This window comes from Varanus komodoensis, unplaced genomic scaffold (assembly GCF_004798865.1).
Source record: "Varanus komodoensis strain SLA01 unplaced genomic scaffold, ASM479886v1 scaffold26, whole genome shotgun sequence".
Lineage (NCBI taxonomy): Eukaryota > Metazoa > Chordata > Lepidosauria > Squamata > Varanidae > Varanus > Varanus komodoensis.
In genome coordinates this window covers 6,233,311-6,253,015 of record NW_025335684.1, presented here as the reverse complement: position 1 = coordinate 6,253,015, position 19,705 = coordinate 6,233,311, and the positions used below count along the sequence as shown (strand labels likewise).

Below are 19,705 nucleotides of genomic sequence, written 5' to 3'. Positions count from 1 at the left end.
AAAGAAAAGTGCTGATCAAGATAGGGAGAGAGATTTTTGCTTCTAAGAATGATTTCAGAATAACACTGCAGGGTTTTTAACAGCATGAGTTTAGTCCCAAATGGATTTATTATGCAGAATGTGACTGATGTGATTATAGGTGTTAAATGAATCTAAAGTGTTTTACCGGCTGGTTTTAGGGGGTTTAATGTCTCAGTTTTAATTCTTTTTATTCTTCTACCACTACCATGACCAGTAAGACTGTTGCTTGGAGATTTGTCGTGGCTTAATGGGTGAATGGCGAATGCCCAGAAGGATGAGCAAGTAGATCAAATCAGGCCAGAATGTGTCCTGGAAGCAAATAGGAGAAGGCAAGACCGCCTGGAGAAGACAATCAGGCTGGGCAAGCCTAAGGCAGAACAGGAAGGCCGACTATGTGGTGGATCCATTCTATAAAGGATGGGACAACCCTGAGATGACGCGAGCTAAGCAGGGCTTCAAGGACAGGGCAGTTTGGAGGATGCTCCTTCACTGGGTCACCATAGGCTGGGCATGACCTGAAGGCAACAAGTAACAGACCTGGACTCTGGAACCAAGCAGCACAATGTGCTCCGTCCCAGGTGAGCCACAGAACCTGCCAAAATGATGGAAGGACAGTAGCAAAGCACCTGTAGCAAAGCACCTGTAGCAAAGCACCGGCCCAGTAGCAAAGCACCTGTATTGCATGCAGAAATCCCGGGTTCAATTCCTGATGCTTCGACTTTAAACAGACCCACATTTTCACCCTTAGGATGGTGACTGGGAGGGTCACATGCTCTGAAGCAAAGGGCAGCCCTCAAAAGGATTCAAACGAGCAGGTTTGTGTGTCGAGGTCAGACACGCACACACCTCTGCCTTGCACTTGGCTCCTTGGGCAAGTGGCTTTTCCTTTGGCCTCGCCAGTTTGCTTTCTGGGAAAGGACTATTATCTATGACTATACCAGCAGCCATTTTCATACTGGGAGACCAACACCTCCCCCCGCCCCCAGTTGCGTCTCTTCATGGTCTTGGTTGTGGAATTTTCTGCTGCTTAGATGCCACAAGCAGAGGGTTTCATGGCCACTCTGCCTTCCAAGACTAGATCAAAGGAGAAAGAGGCTTTGGTGGGCCATCCCATCACAAGTGCCAGCCCAAGACCTTTTGCTTCCTGAGCCACAAGGTAGGATGATCCCCCCCCCCCCCCCCCCACCCTATGAAGAAAATCCACCTGGCTGGGTGATGACCAAACCTGAACTTCCACACTGCTGACGGAACAGCATCCGCCACTGCAGCGGAGGGCAGCTCCCTCGCTTGGGGGCGGGGGGTGCAGAGCAGGCCGTCTGGTACACGCTGTGCTGCTTCCTGCCAACCCTTCAGCCTCCGCCACCTGAGGCAGCTCCCTCCTTCTGCCTCATGGTGGGGCTGGCCCTGTCCATCACACTGCCCACAGGGCCCAGTTTAACTCAAGGCATCTCTCCTAAGAACCTCACTCCAGAGGACCTCTGGAGTCATCACGGTGGGACACCTCAGTACCGAATGACAGCAGGACCCACAGCTTGCCAGCAAATAACCCCGCTCCTGACAGTAGGACTCTGTCGGTGCGAGGCTGCAGTCCAGCCAGCCAGCTAGCTAGCTAGCTTCTTCACGTTGCAGTACAACGCTTCTCAAAGTCCCTGGATGGAGGGAGGAGAGGAATTATGCATGGGAACTGCTGGGTACTTTCCAGATATCGTGATCTACCACAATAAATCAAATTCTCACGCCAAAAAAAGGGTTACAAGCTGCATGCAATATAGAGCTTCATGTTGACTAGATGAGCTAAAGAAAGATGAAGAATTTGTTCAGGCATGAAATCTTTGTCTATGGGATAATGTGGGGCAGGGGGTAGGGAGAGGGAGAGTGGGGGGGGGGGAGAGAGAGAGAGGCAGGCCAGCTGCTTCTCCAGGAAACTCAAATTTTAGAAGGTTAAAAAAACATGCAAGTTTTAACATGCAGAGAACCCTGAAAGCAACTAAAGTTTCATCTAAACTTATAAATACCCTTCCTGTCTTGCAACTTATGTTGTCAGTCATTCTTGTACAAAGGGGAAAACTCCATATCCTGCAACATTGCGATGAAAAGTGTACTTGCCAACCCAGGGAGATGGTTTGGCCCAAGGGATAAACTTGTGGTAACTCCTAGCAGGTCGAAGTTTTTACAGCAGACGTATAGGACAATCCCAGGCACAGAACCCTCACAACAACAGGCCTTTGTGAGCTCTCTCTCTCCCTCTCTGGAAATACTGCCATTTGCATTCACTGTTTCCATCACTTGACATTACCTTCTAGCAACCAAGATAAGGGTCAACTTTCTATCTGTTCTTCAATGAATATGACTCCTTTATGAAATTTCTATTTTGTTAGCCACTTCAGGCATGCTAGTGGAAAGGTGGGACATAAATTTAATAACATCACCGTCTCTGCATAAAGCACAGGGTAAGAGAGCCAGAATAGCAAATGGACTCATTTTCACATAAATGGAAAATCTCAAATAAGCCTCTGGATTACAATTGGTCAAATTTCCACCAGGATTATTTCCCTCTGTGGGCACCCACAAATGATTTCATGTGCTTGCTATACAAATGTGGCCTGCCTGCCTGCTGTCCGTCCATCCATCCATCCTTCCACATTACAGGGGATTGGAGACTCAAACACTTTGAAGAGGACTCAGAATAGCAACCTATAAACACCTTTTGGTTACAAAAGAATAGCAAAGCTTAAATCCAGCCCACCATCTCAGCCATCGAAGAGGGATGGCTTAATTTAGGGTCCTGCATGGAGCAAGGAGTTGGACCTGATGGCCCTCTGGCCCCTCCCACTATTCTATGACTCTTTGATCATTGATTGCTGCTAATGACCAAACCCCATAAGCTTCTATGAAATGGCTGAGTAGCTCTTTACTTCAGGACGTAGAGACAAATAAGGTCATTAATTCATGCCAATGGATAGACTCTTTGTCAGATGGATTGTAAGACTGGACCACACAGAACTGGTTTTCTTGGTCCTCCTCCTCCTCCTCCTCTCCATCTTATACTCCCAACACCTGTGAGGTAGGTTAGGCTGGGAATCAGCACCTGCGTAGCAGATGTGAACTGCACAGGAGCTCTCCATGGTACTGAACCTATTTCTGGGCTCAGGTTTAGCTCCTTAACATTTCAGACTAAAACCCAGAGTGGATCCATGACCCCACGGATACTGGGGACCCCGGGCACTGCTGGACTTGACCACGCCACCCTCCGTGTGCCAGTTCTCACTGCTTGTTGTGTTTGAGGCTGCTGTTTGTCACTGCGGCTAGCTGGTTCATCTCCAAAATTCAGCACATTTTCCTGGCTTATATTTGGGTGCAGCTGCACCACCCGGGCTCAATGCCAGACATGGAATTAAGAGTTTGCACTAGGCTCTGTGAGGATCTGCCTTATAAAGTAATTTAATTAAATGGCACATCAGGGCTGCTTCTCCTTACAAAGTGACAGATAGCAATGGGATCGATTTATTAATTACTCTCAGCCCTCCTGCCTCACGCTCCTCCCTCTCTCCACCCCAGGCGCGCATGGCCAGCTCTCTTGTTCAAACACCCCCAAGCACTTGTTGTTATTTATTCATTATGTGTTTCATTTCTATACCACCCCATAACCAAGGCTCTCTCGGTTTACAGCAATCCAACTTCAGCCCAGCACAACTTTGCTGCACATTTGTGTCCCTGATGAAGGAAGCGTGCCAGAATGAAGTTGCTCCTACAGTCTCCACGCCACAGAAATCAGTGTGAGCAAACGCTGCCAGACCGTTTGCAGCAAGAAGAACGGAAAGGGCAGTGACTTTGGAGAGCCAGGGCAGTGCTGCGGTGAGAGCACGGACTGGGGACCTGGGAGATCCGGGTTCGAGTCCCCTCGGCCATGAAGCTCACTCAGTTTCAGTCCAACCTACCCCACAGGATGGTTGTGAAGATAAAAGGGAGTTATGTAATGCACCATGGTCTCCTCACAAGAGGGGGAAAGGCAGGATTCACATGCCCTGGGGGGGGGAGGGGAGGGGGAGAAGGAATAAATGAAGATGAAGGAGAAGGAGAAGGCAGAAGAGAAGAAGGTGAAGGGGGAATAGATGGAGATGAAGAAGAAGGAGGAGGATTAGATGGAGATGATGGAGAAGGAGAAGGAATAAATGGAGATGAAGGAGAAGGCAGAAGAGAAGGGGAAGGGGGAATAGATGGAGATGAAGAAGGAGGAGGAGGATTAGATGAAGATGATGGAGAAGGAGAAGGAATTAATGGAGATGAAAGAGAAGGAGAAGGAATTAATGGAGATGAAGGAGAAGGCAGAAGAGAAGAAGGGGAAGGGGAATCCTTTCTTTGGCCAAGAAAATGAACCTCTCACTGTCCCTTGATGGTGACGGCTGCACCACAACTACATTCTAGCAGGACAATCAGAGGCTTGGCACATCACCCGCATGGGTCAGCCCCACCGGGCAGGTCCAGCTTCCAGGGTTCTTTGCCCAGAGTTCTTTGCCGCCTCCAGGACACTCTTCTCCAGTGTGTTTTTGAAACGATACACCAGCTGAACGGTTCTGCCAGCCGGGCTGCCCACCTGCTGGATTTCACTGGCTGGACCAGAGTGCACCCTCGTGAATAAATGTGGGAGCTGAAGTGTAGAAAGCCTTCCCAGAAATGGCTACTGTTCAACATGGTCATTATAATTTTCTAATCTCGGTGTGTTTTTATTTATTTATTTATTTATTTTTTAACATAAGAAGGTACAAACTTTGGGACCACTTCAAAGCATTATAGGGCCCTATAAAGGATAGGATATATAGGATCCACTTTAGAGGATCCTAAACTAGGACCCAAGGCCCATTTGGACTCAGTAGGATGCAAGTCCTTGGAAAGCATGTCTCTGGGCACTTTGGCTGCAGGGTGGTGGGCCTCTGAGCAAGACCTCCTCCCTCACTGGGCCTCTCTTCCCTCTGCCATGGGCACCAGCTGCTTTGGCTTCTCCTCTTCTTCTTCCTCTTCCTCCTCCTCCTCCTCCTCCTCCTCCTCCTCCCTCTTGAGGGCAAGCAGAGTGCAGGGCCACGGAGGTCCAGGGCTTCTCCTTCTTGCCACCACCAGCACCTGGGCCCAAGCAGGTGAAGCAGCAGCTCAGCCCCAGGCAGGCCTTGCCAGGGTGTCCTGCTGGGTGCAGCCCCCTAACAGGTGCCTAACCATCCTGCCCACTGACACCTGCCTGTCACTGGACTCCACCTGCGCCAGCCATTCTCGTCCCAAACCGAAACGTGAAACGCACACATAGCTGAGATGGTTGAATCATTCTGCCAGCAGAAGCAAACACCTGGGGCTCCGCATTTCAGATAATTCACATATGGAGATGTTGTCGGGTTATAAATATCAGCGGAGTAAACACGCTGCTATTTTAATCACGCTTTCTTGACATCAAACCCACACACTCAGTGAAAAGAGCCAAATGGAATAAGGGACGGGGATAATGATTTCCCGATTCTGAATTTTGACACCTTCTTTTCTGCCTTTCCACAGGGAATCACCACATTTTCAAAGCAAGATCGAGGTGAAATTTGTTTCAGAGTTTCCTTTTACACTTTTATTGGTGACCCTCCCAATAGCCTTAACAATGCATTGCACTACACAGTGAAATAATATAGACCAGCCTTTCCCAATCTGCGCCACTCTAGAAGTCTTGGACTACAGCTCCCAGTATTCCTGACCATCGGCCAGGAGGGCTGGGGCTGATGGGAGCTGAAGTGCCAAGCAACTCTTCAGCACCAGGTCATGGGAGGCTAAGACAAAGCACTGGCTAACATTGCTCAAACCGTGCAGTGTTTCTCTAGACACTAGGCAAAAAGCTACGGTGCAGTTTGGGATGGAAAAGAAAGTAAATGCTTCAGCTGGTTACTGCTTTCTCCTTCCCGAACTGCCCAGGTAGGAACCTTCTGCGCAATCATGATTAGATTTGAGAGAAGAATCCAATAGCAGGGGCAGGAATCAAGAAGGGAAGGAACTCGCAAATATCCCGGTCCGGTGCCTGCTGCCAAAACTTAACCTGACTGCACCCGAGAAACCGCGCCAGCAGTCCAGCAATCAGCGCCTCTCCATACCCTCTTCGTGCCACAGCTTGCAGCCCCTTCTTTTCCTACGCTTTGTGTGATGTCCGTTGATCCCCGACCATCCACCCCCAAACTACTCCGGGGCAGCAGTCAAGAAGCCAGGCACATTTCCAGCCGTGCGTTTGCAAGTGCCGGCACTCACCATGATATTCCCTCACAGCCACGCCCCAAAGCAGAGCCGGCAAACCATACGGACCAACCAGCCCTGGGGCAGGTCTTGTGCAAAGCAAAAGGATCTTAATGGCCCATTCAAAGCCAGCCCCCCCAAAATTCCTTGCATTAAAAGTAATCCATGATGATATCCTTTGCTGGGGAATATATTTTCGCCGGGGAAATCCATGTTCCCCCAGCTACTGTGAGAACTGAAGCGAAGCTCGGAGTGCACAGGGCATTTGGAGCGAAGGACGGCGGAGGGCCTCAGCAACCCTGCAGACCAAAACGTTCTGGGGCAGCATCCCTGTGAGATCTGCGCTTGCGGCTTGTCACCTCCTCCCTCTCCACTTCATTTCACTCAGTCCCCACTTCCACCATCCAGCTCGCCTCCTCCACCTGCCTGTCTCTCAGTTCCACCTCCTCCTTTCCTAGGCCTCCGTCTTCCTTCCATCTGCTCCTTCCTTGGTTCCCCTTTCTCAGCCCAGCTTGTGTCCTTTCAGCCCGGGTATTCAGGTGCACCGTCTTCCTGTTTCCAGCCATTCCTGCAGCCCTTCTTCCCTTCACCGCCTCTCCAACTCCCTTCCAGGTTTCTGTGACATCACAGCTGTTCAACCAATGGCTTAAGCAGCTGGATCTCATGAGGACAAGGAACATTCAGTCCATGTTTTCTTCAAACAGGACCATTTCCCCCTCCAAATCTTGTTGACTTTTGGCAGATGATGGGATCAGTTTGGCACGATTGCTTTCCAAAGAGATCCAACCTGCCCTTTTCAATGGGTGCCTTATTCATCATCCACAGCCACCCAAAGGGCACCCATGTGGGCATCCTGTATGGGCAGTATCCCTCCATCCATCTCTAGCCCTACTTCGCCATAACTTGAGCCTTTTCGGTCACAGACCCGTGCTTGTCCGAAACAGTTCTTTTCCTTTCTTTTCTTTTTCCTGCCTGCTTTATAAAGTGCTTTTACAAATGATGAGAACAAGGCTCACCCCTGCAAATAGGACTTCAAGCAGGTATGCCGCTCAGACAAGCACTGAGCTTGCTCTGTCAGGCCTCCTTTCTGAAAATGCCCTCTGGCATTCTAATCTATCTAATGTTAACTACAGAGGAAGGAAAAAATACTTTACAATCCTTCCCCGCCGCCCCCAGGAACTCAACAATGCTGAGCCAAATTATCTCAGGGAAAAGAGGGGAGGGGATATTTTTTAAAAAAACTCAAAACATTTGACATTTTATTTCTAAATGCACTGAAAAGCTGGGAACGTCACGGTGCACATTCTTGGACACTAAACCCTAAATTCCATGGAGCTTGCAAAACATCACAACTGGGAAGGCCCATTACAGGGCAATCTTTATGCACGTCTACACAAGAGTAAGCCCCATGAAATTCAAGGGGACTTACTCAGGAGGGACTGTATACAGGGCTGCAATCTAAAAAGGTGCTTTGGTTCACAGCTCTACCCTCAGGCAGCTCTGAATCAATCCAAGACCATTCTCCACGTCGGAGTAGATCTGACATAAAACACGTTATCTGGAAACGGGCCAGTTTCGTGATAAATATAAAAATAATAATCCACTGCCAGGGTTCCAGTTTCCATCGGGACTGCAGTGCTTTGCGGAAGGGACGTTTAAACTTTTCCTTCCCCATTTGTGGTCCTGGCAAAAGCTGGCCTCACGCCACGCTAATACAACCCTGGGAGGAAGTGTTCTCACGGCAGCAGCTTGGGCTTGTTCTAGGGTCAATAGCAGTGGTGTGTGTGTCTCCACCAGGACTGCACAGAAGTTCCAGTGAAAATCTGGCCATGCGGGGGAAGGCGGTGCGGCCGTTAATTGAAGACATCGACAACTCTGATGTGCTTCCAAGGCATGTCCTCAGCAACCTGTTTCCATAAAGCGGCACACGCAACCCTACGAGGAGGGACTGCAGCTCAGGGGTGGAAGCATCAGCCTTGCAGCAAAAGGTCCTCCGTTCTCTCTGCCATCTGCAACAAGGGCTGAGAATGACTCCCACCTGCAGCCCTGGAGGGCTGCTGCGGATCAGAATAGGCACTTTCAACTTCCACGGACCAGTGAGGTGAATTAATTGGAGGTAGCTGGCCAGTGTTCCTTGTCTTGTGTTCCAGGAATGTACGAAAACATCAGAGACATGTAGGGCCAGACCCAGGGCCCAACCTGTTGAGCCTTTGGTCCACAGAGGGGCTAGTCACCTGCCCCCAGGAAACCCACAAGCCTGACAAGAGTGCAACAGCACTCTCCCAACCATGTTCCCCAGCAACGGCTGCATGGAGGGACCCCTTGTCTTTCCTTCCATGAATTCAGTCTAATATCCTACCTGCACCCTGCTGACAGTCGAGGCCCAGTGAAATGACATGTGTTGCAGAAGGATGGCTTGGGACCAGGATACCTAAAGGAACGCCTTTCTCTCTATTTGCCCTCCCACCCCCTGAGATCGGCAACAGAAGCCCTCCTCCGGGAACCCTCCATGAAAGACATTAGGAGACAGAGTACCCGGAGGAGGGCTTTCTCTGCGGTGGCGCCCCAACTATGGAACGTGCTCCCCAGAGAGGTCCGCCTGGTGCCGCTGTTATATGTTTTTCTGTGCCAGGTCAAGACCTTTTTATATAATCAATATTGTAATATGTTTTAATATTGAATTTTATTGTTGTGTTTTATTAACTTGCAGCCAGAGTGGGTTGTCAATTTATCTATGTGGTAAGCTGTCCGGCATATGCATTTTATAAACAAACAAACAAACAAACAAACAAACAAGTAAAGGACATGGAGTGAAGCAACGGCCATTTCTTTGGAGAGTTAAACTGGCTGCGTTGTCTTCAGGCTGTCAGAAAAACATGCATTTGCCGTCACATCCATGCGGACGCGTTCTCCAAGGGCATCCAAAATGGTCCAAGCGTCCCATCGCCACCCATCACCAACGTCTCCCAAAACGCACAGAAAAGCCCAGGATGTCTCCAGTATTTTATGTATTCTGTACAGACATGTATTTATTTATGTTTTGGAAGCCGCCCCGAGGCTTATGCGAATGGGGAGGCGTACAAGCTGTCCAAATAAATAGACAGACAGACAGCATTTCTGTTTTTAGGAAAATTCCAGCACGTGGGAAAGAAATGCAGCTCACCGTACACCTCGCAGAGAAGAATAACCAAGAACAACCATCCCCTGCATTTGCTTCCTTGGAAGTAACGTTCCGATATACTCCTTGCACAGACTTTTCCACGTGGAGGGCAGAACTGATTCACCTCCTGCTGGTGCAAAATCCTTGGAGATCTCTCGCCCACCTTGCTGCTGATTCTTCTCCCCTCCCCCCCTGCCCCCGCAAAGGTCCCCCACCCTCATCTCAGCATCACCAGCCAAAAGCAGAGCTGGGACCTTGTCTTTGCCAAGGTAACACCTAGTTCCTCCCAGCATCTTTGCTACTAGCGAAACCGGCCATTGTTCTCGCTGACCGCCTCTAACCAAGGAAGAATGCAAGGATGTGGTCCTGGGGGAAAGGAAAGCGATTAAAGCAGCAATAAATGGGAGGCGTTTGCAAAGAGGAAAGGGCATCCAGGTGGCTTTTTTTTAAAAAGGAAATGATTCAGTGGCCGTGTGAGAGGAATTTTCAAGGAAATAGAGTTTCATAGACTTCATTAAATCTGATTTTGTTGGGAAAGGGGAATGGCATGTACCCAGTTGGAGGCAGTTGGTAAGCCTGTTTATGTAGGGTCCAGAGGAGGTAGGGTTGGGCATTTATGAAGGGTCTTCAGCGGCAGAACTCCTCCTCTTCCTCTCTAGCATTGCAAGCTGTTCTTCACCTGCCTCTTGCCCTGACCCCAAGACAGTGGAGGTGGTAAGAAGGGGCAGGAAGAGGGGTGGCCCCACGGCATGCTTGTGTGCTCGCCCATCCAGCAGTCAAGGGGTAGCTCGGACGAGGAGCGAATGCAGCCGCGGACACTTCTGGTGAGCAAGCGGTGGCTTGTGCCAGAGCCTCTTCACTAGTGGTGAGAATGAAGTACCAGGGGAAGATTGAATCGCCTTGAACCTCAGCATTTTTATGGGCGAGATCACCCAGGCCCCCTGCAGTTACTTATGACAGCGTGTGACCGGGAGTGGTCTGCACCGCCAGCTACAAGCTTTTAGAACATATACAGAGTGTTTTATAGTTTCTGAGTCGCATGGGCCCAGCAGTTGGGCACTTGATGGCGAAACATGGGGCACACAGAAGAAGGTGAGAGCTCTGCAGAGCGGGCGCAACACAATGGCCTTTGATTGCAAGGTATTAACTTCATGATCCTGGGATTATTGTGAGTCTTGGCATGCAAATGAGGGTGGTGGTGATGCTGTTAACCTGGCAGCCTGACCAGTTCTTACTGATCGGCAAAACAGCAGCCTTGGCAGCTTCTTGGGGAAGCCACCAGGCCCCACTTCTAAAACTAACAGCAAATGCCCAACAGTAACCCGGCTTGGAATTTTTGGGTGCTTCCTGAGAAAGGGGTGCAGGCATTTTAGAGCACAAAGATGCACAAGCAACCCTTTTCTGCCAGGATTTTTCTGAATTTTCCCAACACTTGCTAGCATGGCTGGGTTCAGACAGCACAATGACCCCTGCTACAGCAGCCTGCATCCCAGGGAAGCTCTCTGGGATATATTGCAGTGGGTGGCGTGGCCAAGGCAGAAGTGGGGGCACCAGAATGGCCAACCTGCCAACTGATGTGAGCTTAAAGCTCTTACTGCTGGAATGCAAGACCTGGATGAGCCATTTCAGCCTCTGGGAATACCAGGGAAGAGGGTTCCATATACAGCGGGAAGCCCTACATGTCTGACAGCTGGGAAAAAGCAATGTGGCCACCTGGGGAAACCCATAAGGCCCGGCCAGGAACTCTGGAGGGCAAAATTTGGCCTCTGTGCTTGAGCCGCTGTGACTCCTGCCTGCCCGAGCAAGCAGCCACTGGCCAGGCAACACGCACTCCCCCTTCTTGGCTGTTTATCTGGCGAAGGCGGGGAACGGATCCAGGCCTTCCCCAGTGCAAAGTGCGTGCCTGCCCTGAACACTCTGATTTGCCAAAGAAGCCTGGACATTCTCAACTGTCTCTTGGATTGACATAAGACACTTGCGCTTGGCCCTGAATGCAAAAGGTCGGAGCAACCTCCACAACGAAGTCTTGCTGTTTGTGCCAGTAGAATCCTCCTCCTCCTCCTCCTCCTCCTCTCCCACTTCTTATGGATGGCATTGATTCCATTTAATCCCCTAAGGGTGTGATCTTATGCCTATTTAGACAGAAAAAAGGCCTTTAACTCCCCATGCTGGCTGGAAGGGCTGGGCTTTGCTGGGCTTTTTTCTGTATAAATAGGCGTAAGATTGCACCCAAAGTCTGTTTTCTCAGCCTCCGTGTCTAGAAAAAGCAAAGCTGCATGGGCCAAACGAGGGGAGGGGGGGACAGAGTGAGAGAGAGCTTCCTCGGGGAGGCACAATAATCCAGTCATTTGGTCCCTGTAGAAGAAAACACTCCACATCCCGGTACATACAGAGGAAGACTGACATTTGCAATTGCCATTACAGGGCAGGCCGCGGAGTGAATGTTAAAACAGGGCAGCCTGGAAGAATGGGGGGAAAGCGGCAGCAGGAATGCAGAGCGTAAGCACACGGGCCCAGATGTGCCTTCAAGCTGTCTTTCCCATCACCACCTGCTGGATTCTCCCTGACCCACAGGAATAGCTTGCATGTGGAAAGTATCCACTCACACAGTTGCATGGGCTTGGCCTTCCTGACCAGGGCTTTGCACCGTAACAGCAGCCACGGCAATCTGGACAAGGAAGCCTGAAGCACCTCCGTAAGCCACAAGAGGGGTGGCTCAGTTCCACTCACACCTCAAGCAGCCCCCCCCCACCCCCGTCGAACAAGGTTAGAACTCCAAGCGCTACTTGCAAAAAATTGGGGTGCAGCAACGAAGGAACCGGAAAAGATCGTCAAGTGTGAGGATGTTTCCCTGGAGGCCAAGGCCAAGATCGTCCAAGCTATTGCACTCCCCGTCACCATGCATGGGGGTGAAAGCTGGACAGTGAAGCAGGCAGACCAGAAGAAAACAGACGTGCTCGAAGGATGGTGTCTCGCAAATCCCCCGGACTGGCAGAAAGAGGAACAAGCAGATCCTAGATCAAATGAAGCCAGAGCTTTCCCTAGAAGTAAAAATGGAGAAAGCGAGGCCTTCATGCTTTCGTCCCTTTCGTCTTCTGCCTTTGAGTCTTCCCTAATGTGATTGTCTTCCCCAGGGAGCTGTGCTTTCTTTGGGTTCATCATAAGAAAGCACAACTCCCTGGAGAAGACAATCACATTAGGGAAAAATCAAAGGCAGAAGAGGAAAGGGAAGGCCAAATAGGGGATGGGAGTTGTCCATTATGGAAGCCACGGCCTAGAATTTGGAGGAGCTGAGCAGGGCTGTCATGGGTAGGGTGTTTCGGAGGGCCTTCACCCCCAGGTCCCCATAGGTCAGAGACGACCTGACGGCACACTAGCATCACAACGGCAGGGCTCCTCACTGATACAAACCTCCGAGGCAGGATAGGGGGCAAAGCAGAGGTTCTCTGGAGGTCTAGATGCAGCAACCTGGTTTTACTTCTGAAAAAGTGGAACAGGTGCCATTTTGCGAAGAATAGGCACGGGCAGGCGAGAGGTGCTTAATCCTTCACAACACTGTCCTTATTCAGCCAATTTCCCCCAGCTGAGATTCCTGAACACCCAATGGCTTGCAAGGGCGCACCACGGTTATTTTCAATCATTCCAACACAGTATTCCCTCCCGCAACCCTACCCCAGTGGACAACACACACGCACGCGCACACACACACACACACTTTAAAAAAGAAAAGCATCTGCCAAACTAATCTGGGGTTCCCGAATGCTTAAAGTATTCTGTTACGGCCTGTCTGCATACAAGAACGCAGCAGCTGACCGAAAGTACTACGCTGGGTACTTCCAGCTGTTGCCTCCGATTCAAAGACCACCTTTGTTTCTGGAAATCTTAGTAACTGTTCCTCTTTTTTTTACAAGGATGACGATCAGCCAGCTGCCCCCTCACAAGAGGCAATGCATGCAGGTTGGTGGATCTAGGCTTGCTTACTCAGGAGGAAATCCATCAAACCAAGTGGGCTGCTCTGAGCAGCCAGTTGTAGGAAGAGGTCGGTTATGAGTGCATCCAGTGTTCCCAGGAAATATGTCCAGACAGTAACGAGAACGAAGCCCCTATGCTCGAGAAGGGCTCTGAAAAGGAAGAAGCTGGCCAAGGTCCCATGGGGTGGGGTGCCAGGTATAGGTTAGAACACCGATCAGTTGCATTCCAGCCCTGCCGGAATCGAGACATTCCCTTTCGAGACACCCTGTTCAAGTGCCTCGTATTAAGAAAAATGCAAGTGAGTTTGGGACAGCAGCATGGGATACAATTGTGGGAAACTGAGTAAAAGTGCATCAGAAACTTTGGGATGGTGAGGAAAGCTTATGGGGAAGCTGCGCTATCATCCACACAAGTGTCCCGACGGCACAAGCTGAGATCGCTCGACTGGGATCCCTTCATCACGACAGTGCACTGAGTCACAGTGTTTTGGTTGTTGGAGAGTTTTTGGCTGGAAAACACATCAGGGGGCTTCCCCACCCACCCTACAGCCCTGACTTGGCCCCTTGTGACCTTTTCATCTTCCCAAAGATGAAGAATTGTTTGAAAAGGCACCTGTTTGGTAGTGTGGATAATGTCCAAAGAGCCACTATGCAGGATCTGAACGCCACCCCACTGGAAGACTTCCGGGGATGCTATGAAGAATGGAAAAATCGCTGGGAGCGTTGGGCGCACTCACAAGGTGCATACTTTGAAGGAGACAATGTTGGATTGTAAATTTTTTCAATAAAAGAATTTTAAAAATATCTTTCTCGTTAATTTCTGGACACACCTCATATAAGCAATGCTAAAACTTGCATTGGGACTTTCTTCAGTAAGGTGAAGCGTAACTGACGGGCATGTAAACTGTTGATTCAAACGTCAGACAACCGTTGTCGTTGCCTTCCTACAGAAAGTCATTTAACAATTATGTCAAGTGATGTGTGTAATATTTATTTGTTTGGCACCTGAGTGTTGCTGAACTGACAAGGAACGGAAGTGGATTAGTGGGTTAATGACATCGCAGGCACCCGCCAATCAGGCCCGTGCCTACCGAGTTTCTGCTGCACCCTCACAAACCCGCATTTCCCTGAGCTCAGCCCGAAAGGGAAAATGGTTGGTTTGACCCAAATGCAGTGTAGACTTGCCACTCCAATAATATTTACACCCGTCCACAGTCTACCTACGCTCAAACATCGCTTATGACGCAAGGGGGATTCAGTAACCAATCCGTCCTCCTGGATTGGTATGTTCAGAAATCCTGAGCTGTTGCTGGAAGATGGGGGCTGGTTCTGAAGGTTGCCTGGCATCTTCTCAAAACCCTTTTCAAATGGCTTGGGACCGTAATTCCTGAAGGACCACCTGCTCCCATATGTACCTAACCAACCCCTAAGATCAGGTTCAGAGGCCATCCTCCAAGGAGATCAGAAGGCTGTCAAACAGAAGCAGGGTCTTTCCAGTGGTTACACCCCACCTATGGAATAGCCCCCCAGGAGCAGTTCACCTGGTGCCTTCATTGCAATCTTTTCGGTGCCGAGCAATAACAACTTTATTTTACAGACGTTTTAATAATTGACTTTTATTCTGTATAATTTTAAAGGTATCGGGTTTTTTATAGTCTTACTGTTTTAACTTATCACATCTTACTTACAGCTGTATATTATCATGTTTCGTCATCTATTGTTGCTTTACTATTGTTATTTTATTGATATTGTGATTTTACTCAGTTATTCATTGTTATAAACTAATAGTCCTATGGGACTATTAGTGTGGAATAGAAGTTTATGAATACATAAATAACAAAGGCCCTTTCCATTAGCCTGACTGGGCCAGCTGTGGCCTGGACCCTTCCCTCTTAGTCTCTGAAGACTGCCAGGAACCATCCATGGTGCCAAACCTATTTGAGATGAGGTTTCAGCACTACGGACAGCTCCTCTGAGGTTCAGAGTCGCCTATAGAGTGTATACACAGCCCTGCTGGCCTTAGTCACTGCACTGCAAAGAGCTCATCTTCTTAAAACAGAAACTGGGGGGATTGCACAGGAAGAGACAAGGATAGAAAGAAGAGGCAGACCTTGCCAAACCTCCCTGCTGAAGCCTTCTGGCATCCACCGGGAGATCTTGTTGGCACCAGCTTAAGTTGGACCTTTCTGCCAAAGCCTTTCAAGATATACTTGGCTAGCCAATGACTCATCCCAAGTGCTTTTACAGGGCTGCTACTCTTCCTTAGATGCTGTTGAGCTGCTTTCAATTTTTTGTTTTAAATGTTTGTATTTCGATAAGATTTATGGTGATGTGTTGTATCGGTTTGGTGAACTCTGAGCACTGCCCAGAAAGCTTTGGCCATTGGGCAATATAGAGATGAAACAGGAGGAGGAGGAGGAGGAGGAGGAGGAGGAGGAGTTGGAACTGAGGATTAAGAGGATGACTCTGGAATGAGCAAGCTAAAGATGGGGCCAACCCAGCCGAGCAAAGAGAAAATACGCTTCTCTGCACTGTCCCCCACCCCTACAATTAACGAACACCTCAGTAGCCACGTTTCCATGCACACTTCCAACACTGATGCGCATTCAAGCTAGCCACCGATAAACCAGACAAGAGCATGAAGCAGAATCCAAAGGTGGACTCCTACCTTCTCTCATTGTCATCCAGGTGGGCAAAGAGCACATTCTTGGAGATGGCTTTAGCCAGAGCCGTCATGGTCTTATAGTCCTTGGGAATCACCTGGAATTGGAAGAAGCAAAAGCGCACCCCGTTCAGCCAACCTTCTCACCGCAGGCACTCTCACAGGGAGGAATACTCCCGTGCTGAGAGTCCTGTATTTCTGATGCAATGGCTACCTCTGGTGAAGACTGGATACCAGGCTGAGAGTAGTACTGGGTGGTCAGTGGGGTGTTAGAGGAGGAGAGATGCAGCCAAATCCCATTCAGTCAAAAAGCTGCCTGGGTGGCTCTATGCCAGTCACTCTTGGACTAACCCTACAGTTGGGAGTAGAGAGGAGAGTTGCTCTTGGAGAAGCAGAGGAGGCCCAAACTGTGGGCCAAACTGGGCAGCCCCTGATCGAAAACTATCTGCAATGAATTTCTCCTCCGTCTCCTAGTACAGGGGACACACTGCTCGGAGCAAACTTAGTTTGGTGAATACTGGGCTAACCTATGGTTAACCTCAGTTATTACCTGAACTGAGCCAGCAGATGAGATATTGGGGAAATGTGTGAGAGAAAGAGGTCATTATCCACTAAGAAATATCTAATGGGAATATTAAGAACAGCTGCCTAGGGAATAATTAAAAAGCTGGCAGGGCCTCATAAAACATTCCTTTTTGTAGATGCATTCTAAGCAGAGAGCTCCATTCATCATGCAGCTTGCTTTTGCATCCTGGGTGTTTGCCAATGTGACTCTGCTTAAACCCTTGCAGAGGTCGTCTTCCAAGAGCCTGCTGAGTCCCTTCCTCCCTCCAGAGAGAGAGAGAGAGAGAGAGATGGGGCTTGTTTACTTATTTATTTAAATTTTTTCTATACCGTCCCATCACAGACGTCTCGGGATGGTTTACAAAAGATTAATACGATAAAATAAAAATAGGAAGGAGTTCCATCCCTCTCCCTGCATGGAGAAAATTAAATAGAGCCAGGGCAGTGTAGGGGTTAAGAGCACATGCCTGGGACTCAGGAGACCTGGGTTCGAGTCCCCGCTTGGCCATGGAGCCAACTGGGTGACTCTGGGCCAGTCGCAGGCTCTCAACCCAACCTGCCTCACAGGGATGTTGTGGGGATAAAATTGAGAGCAGGAGCAGGAGAATGATGGAGCTACTCCGAGATCTTTAAAAAAAAGAAACTCTAATAACTAATGAGCAGGTGGGTGAGGTGGGATGGATCATGCCAGAGGAGGGGGCAACACAGAAGCCAGCAGAATAGGGACCCAGACCCACACTGTCATTCGCACACAGACAACCTCAACACTTGTCTCTCCTAGATTTTGCTCCTGACAATCAGTTTTGCTCCACATGCTTGGTCCTTGGGCCACAGATCTTGGACCACAAGCGGGATTTTCTCAGTTTTGCATTTCTTTCATGCTGTTTGGAGGGGCATTTTCTGCTGGGGTGGGGCAAAATTTACACTAGATAAACAGAGACAACAATCAGGAGATGTGGCAACACTCCTGAGTCCCAGCACAAAAGCGGCTGTGTGCATCCACAAGCCATTTAAAGGCCCATGCCCAAGCCGAGGATCGTGCAGAATGTTACCTTCCTGACGTAAGAAACAGCGTCTTCCTCGGTGTACACCTCAGCACTGACGCCTCCCCTTCTGTGCCGGGCCTTGACCACTGGATTTGGAGGCGGCGGAGAAATCTCATCATCATGGGAATCTGACTGCGAATTGGATTTTTGCCAGGCCAGGATCTGTTTGCATTCTTCCTGCAGGGAGGAAAGAAGGATGAGAAAGCTTGTTTTCCTCTCTCTCCACCATGAAGCTCCTGAACCAATCTGTATTTGCTGAAGTCCATGTGCAAAACTTGGGGTGGATTTTCGGGGGCAACAACCTCTCATGGAATGCAGCTACAAACATTGCTGGTTTGGTTTTTACAGGGCTGAATTTCTGCATAAGTATTTCTGCTTCTGGATAGTCTCCTGGGGAGCTTGAAAACCTGAGATGATGACGGTGACATATATAGCCTCACCTCTTTTCCTCTTGCAGGGAACCCAAGGGGCTTGCATAAACCTCCCCCTCCCTGTTTTATCCTCACAACACCCCTGTGAGGTAGGTTAGGCTGAGAGTCAGGGACTGGCCCAAACTCACCGAGGGAATTTCAAGGCTAAGTGGAGATGCCTACAATTAATTTTATTCTTTTGGTGCCCAATTGCTAAAGACCTCTGGTGCTGTACAGCATTTAAGTGGCTACCTAGGAAGGTCAGACTGCTGCCCATCAAGGCCAGTACCTTTTGCTCAGCCCCACAGCTGCTCTTTCAGAACTCAGGCCGAGAAGGTCTCTCCCATCCCTCGCTACCGGGTTCTCTTTGAACGGTGATGCCAGAGACTGGACCTGGGCACTTCTGACACCAGGCAGGTCCCTACCACCGAGCTTCGGCTCCTCTCCAAAGCAAGCTCGCCCAAGGACATTTGGGATCCCAGCAATCTGGGATCCAGCAATCCAACAAAACAGCCGTGGTAGGAATTTCCTTACTACCAGGGCAAGAAATATAGATAGAAAACTGAGACGACCGTGTGAGCTCAGTGCAGTCAGCTGCCCATTGATAAACGACCGCTTGCATTTCACCCAGTACCTTTGCCCAGCAATGTGATTTTGGTGGGACTCGACTTCTGAACTCTTAGAGCTGGGGTGACAAACATCACGGCCATGGGCCAAATCCGACCAGCCTAAAGTCCCCAGAGGGCTACCCCCCTTCCCCAAATCACCACCCATTTGGGGATGTCCGGGCTGTTGTGCCATTTTTCGCACATTTTAAAAGGCTGAAATGCCTCTTCTAAGAGCTCTTCTTCCCTTTTTCCACATTTCTTTTAGCGTGATGGGTAGTTTGCTTTAAGCTAAAATATGCAACGTTCGTGGCATTTTGTTCTCACCCCCTTCTGCCTTTGGCCACGCTGATCACTGGAGCTTGCCCCAAAAGCATCTTCAAGGCTGAATTAACTTCCCAGGCGGTCTTAAAGGGATTCGCCTAGCAGCTTTCCCATGGAAGAAAACCCAAAATTTGCGAGCAAATTCTTTACTGTGAGCTGCCATGCCATATCCTAAGCCAGACAGCCTTCCAAATCTTGTCTGCTCTTGTATCACACTGGCAAGACAGCTTGGGAAGTGTGTCTTCCATACAGTCGGGTCTGGAGGTGGGAACAGCATGGCTATCGGCGGTAGACATGTGGCTAATTATCATCTTAATCACTTGGTTGTTATCGACACAGGAAATGAGTTATGATTAGCTCATCAGAGGTAGCAGGAGAAAGAGTACGATACTTAGCAAACGGTTTCCTAATTGGATGGCATCCTCCCAAAATGTTGCGGAAAGACACCAGACGAAAGTATCAGTCACCAGGAATAACTGTGAGCCCATTAAAAAGGAGACCATTGAGCTGGAAACAGTGCAGAAAAAGGCAGCCAGAAGGGATGTATTTAATATTTATTTTGGCGATTCGCAAGCTGACTTTTAGAGCAAACCCTAAAATGCTGCAGAACCCCCAAATGCAAAAAAAAAAAAAAAGTAACAGCTAAAAAAACAGAATTTACCCTTAAAAGCAGAAAACAACACATACCAA

The 19,705-nt window shown here is 49.3% G+C and overlaps 1 protein-coding gene across 1 annotated transcript in view; it reads right to left on the bottom strand.

Moving 5' to 3' along the window:
- Positions 1–19,705, bottom strand: part of PRKAR1B (protein kinase cAMP-dependent type I regulatory subunit beta) — a 105,120-nt gene that overhangs the window by 67,606 nt on the left and 17,809 nt on the right. Inside the window, exons 3-4 of the mRNA XM_044433851.1 lie at positions 17,683–17,853; positions 16,073–16,164 (exon numbers count right to left, since the gene is read on the bottom strand). Of these exons, the coding sequence (XP_044289786.1) occupies positions 16,073–16,164; positions 17,683–17,853 (263 nt within the window). The remainder of the gene's footprint in view (positions 1–16,072; positions 16,165–17,682; positions 17,854–19,705) is intronic.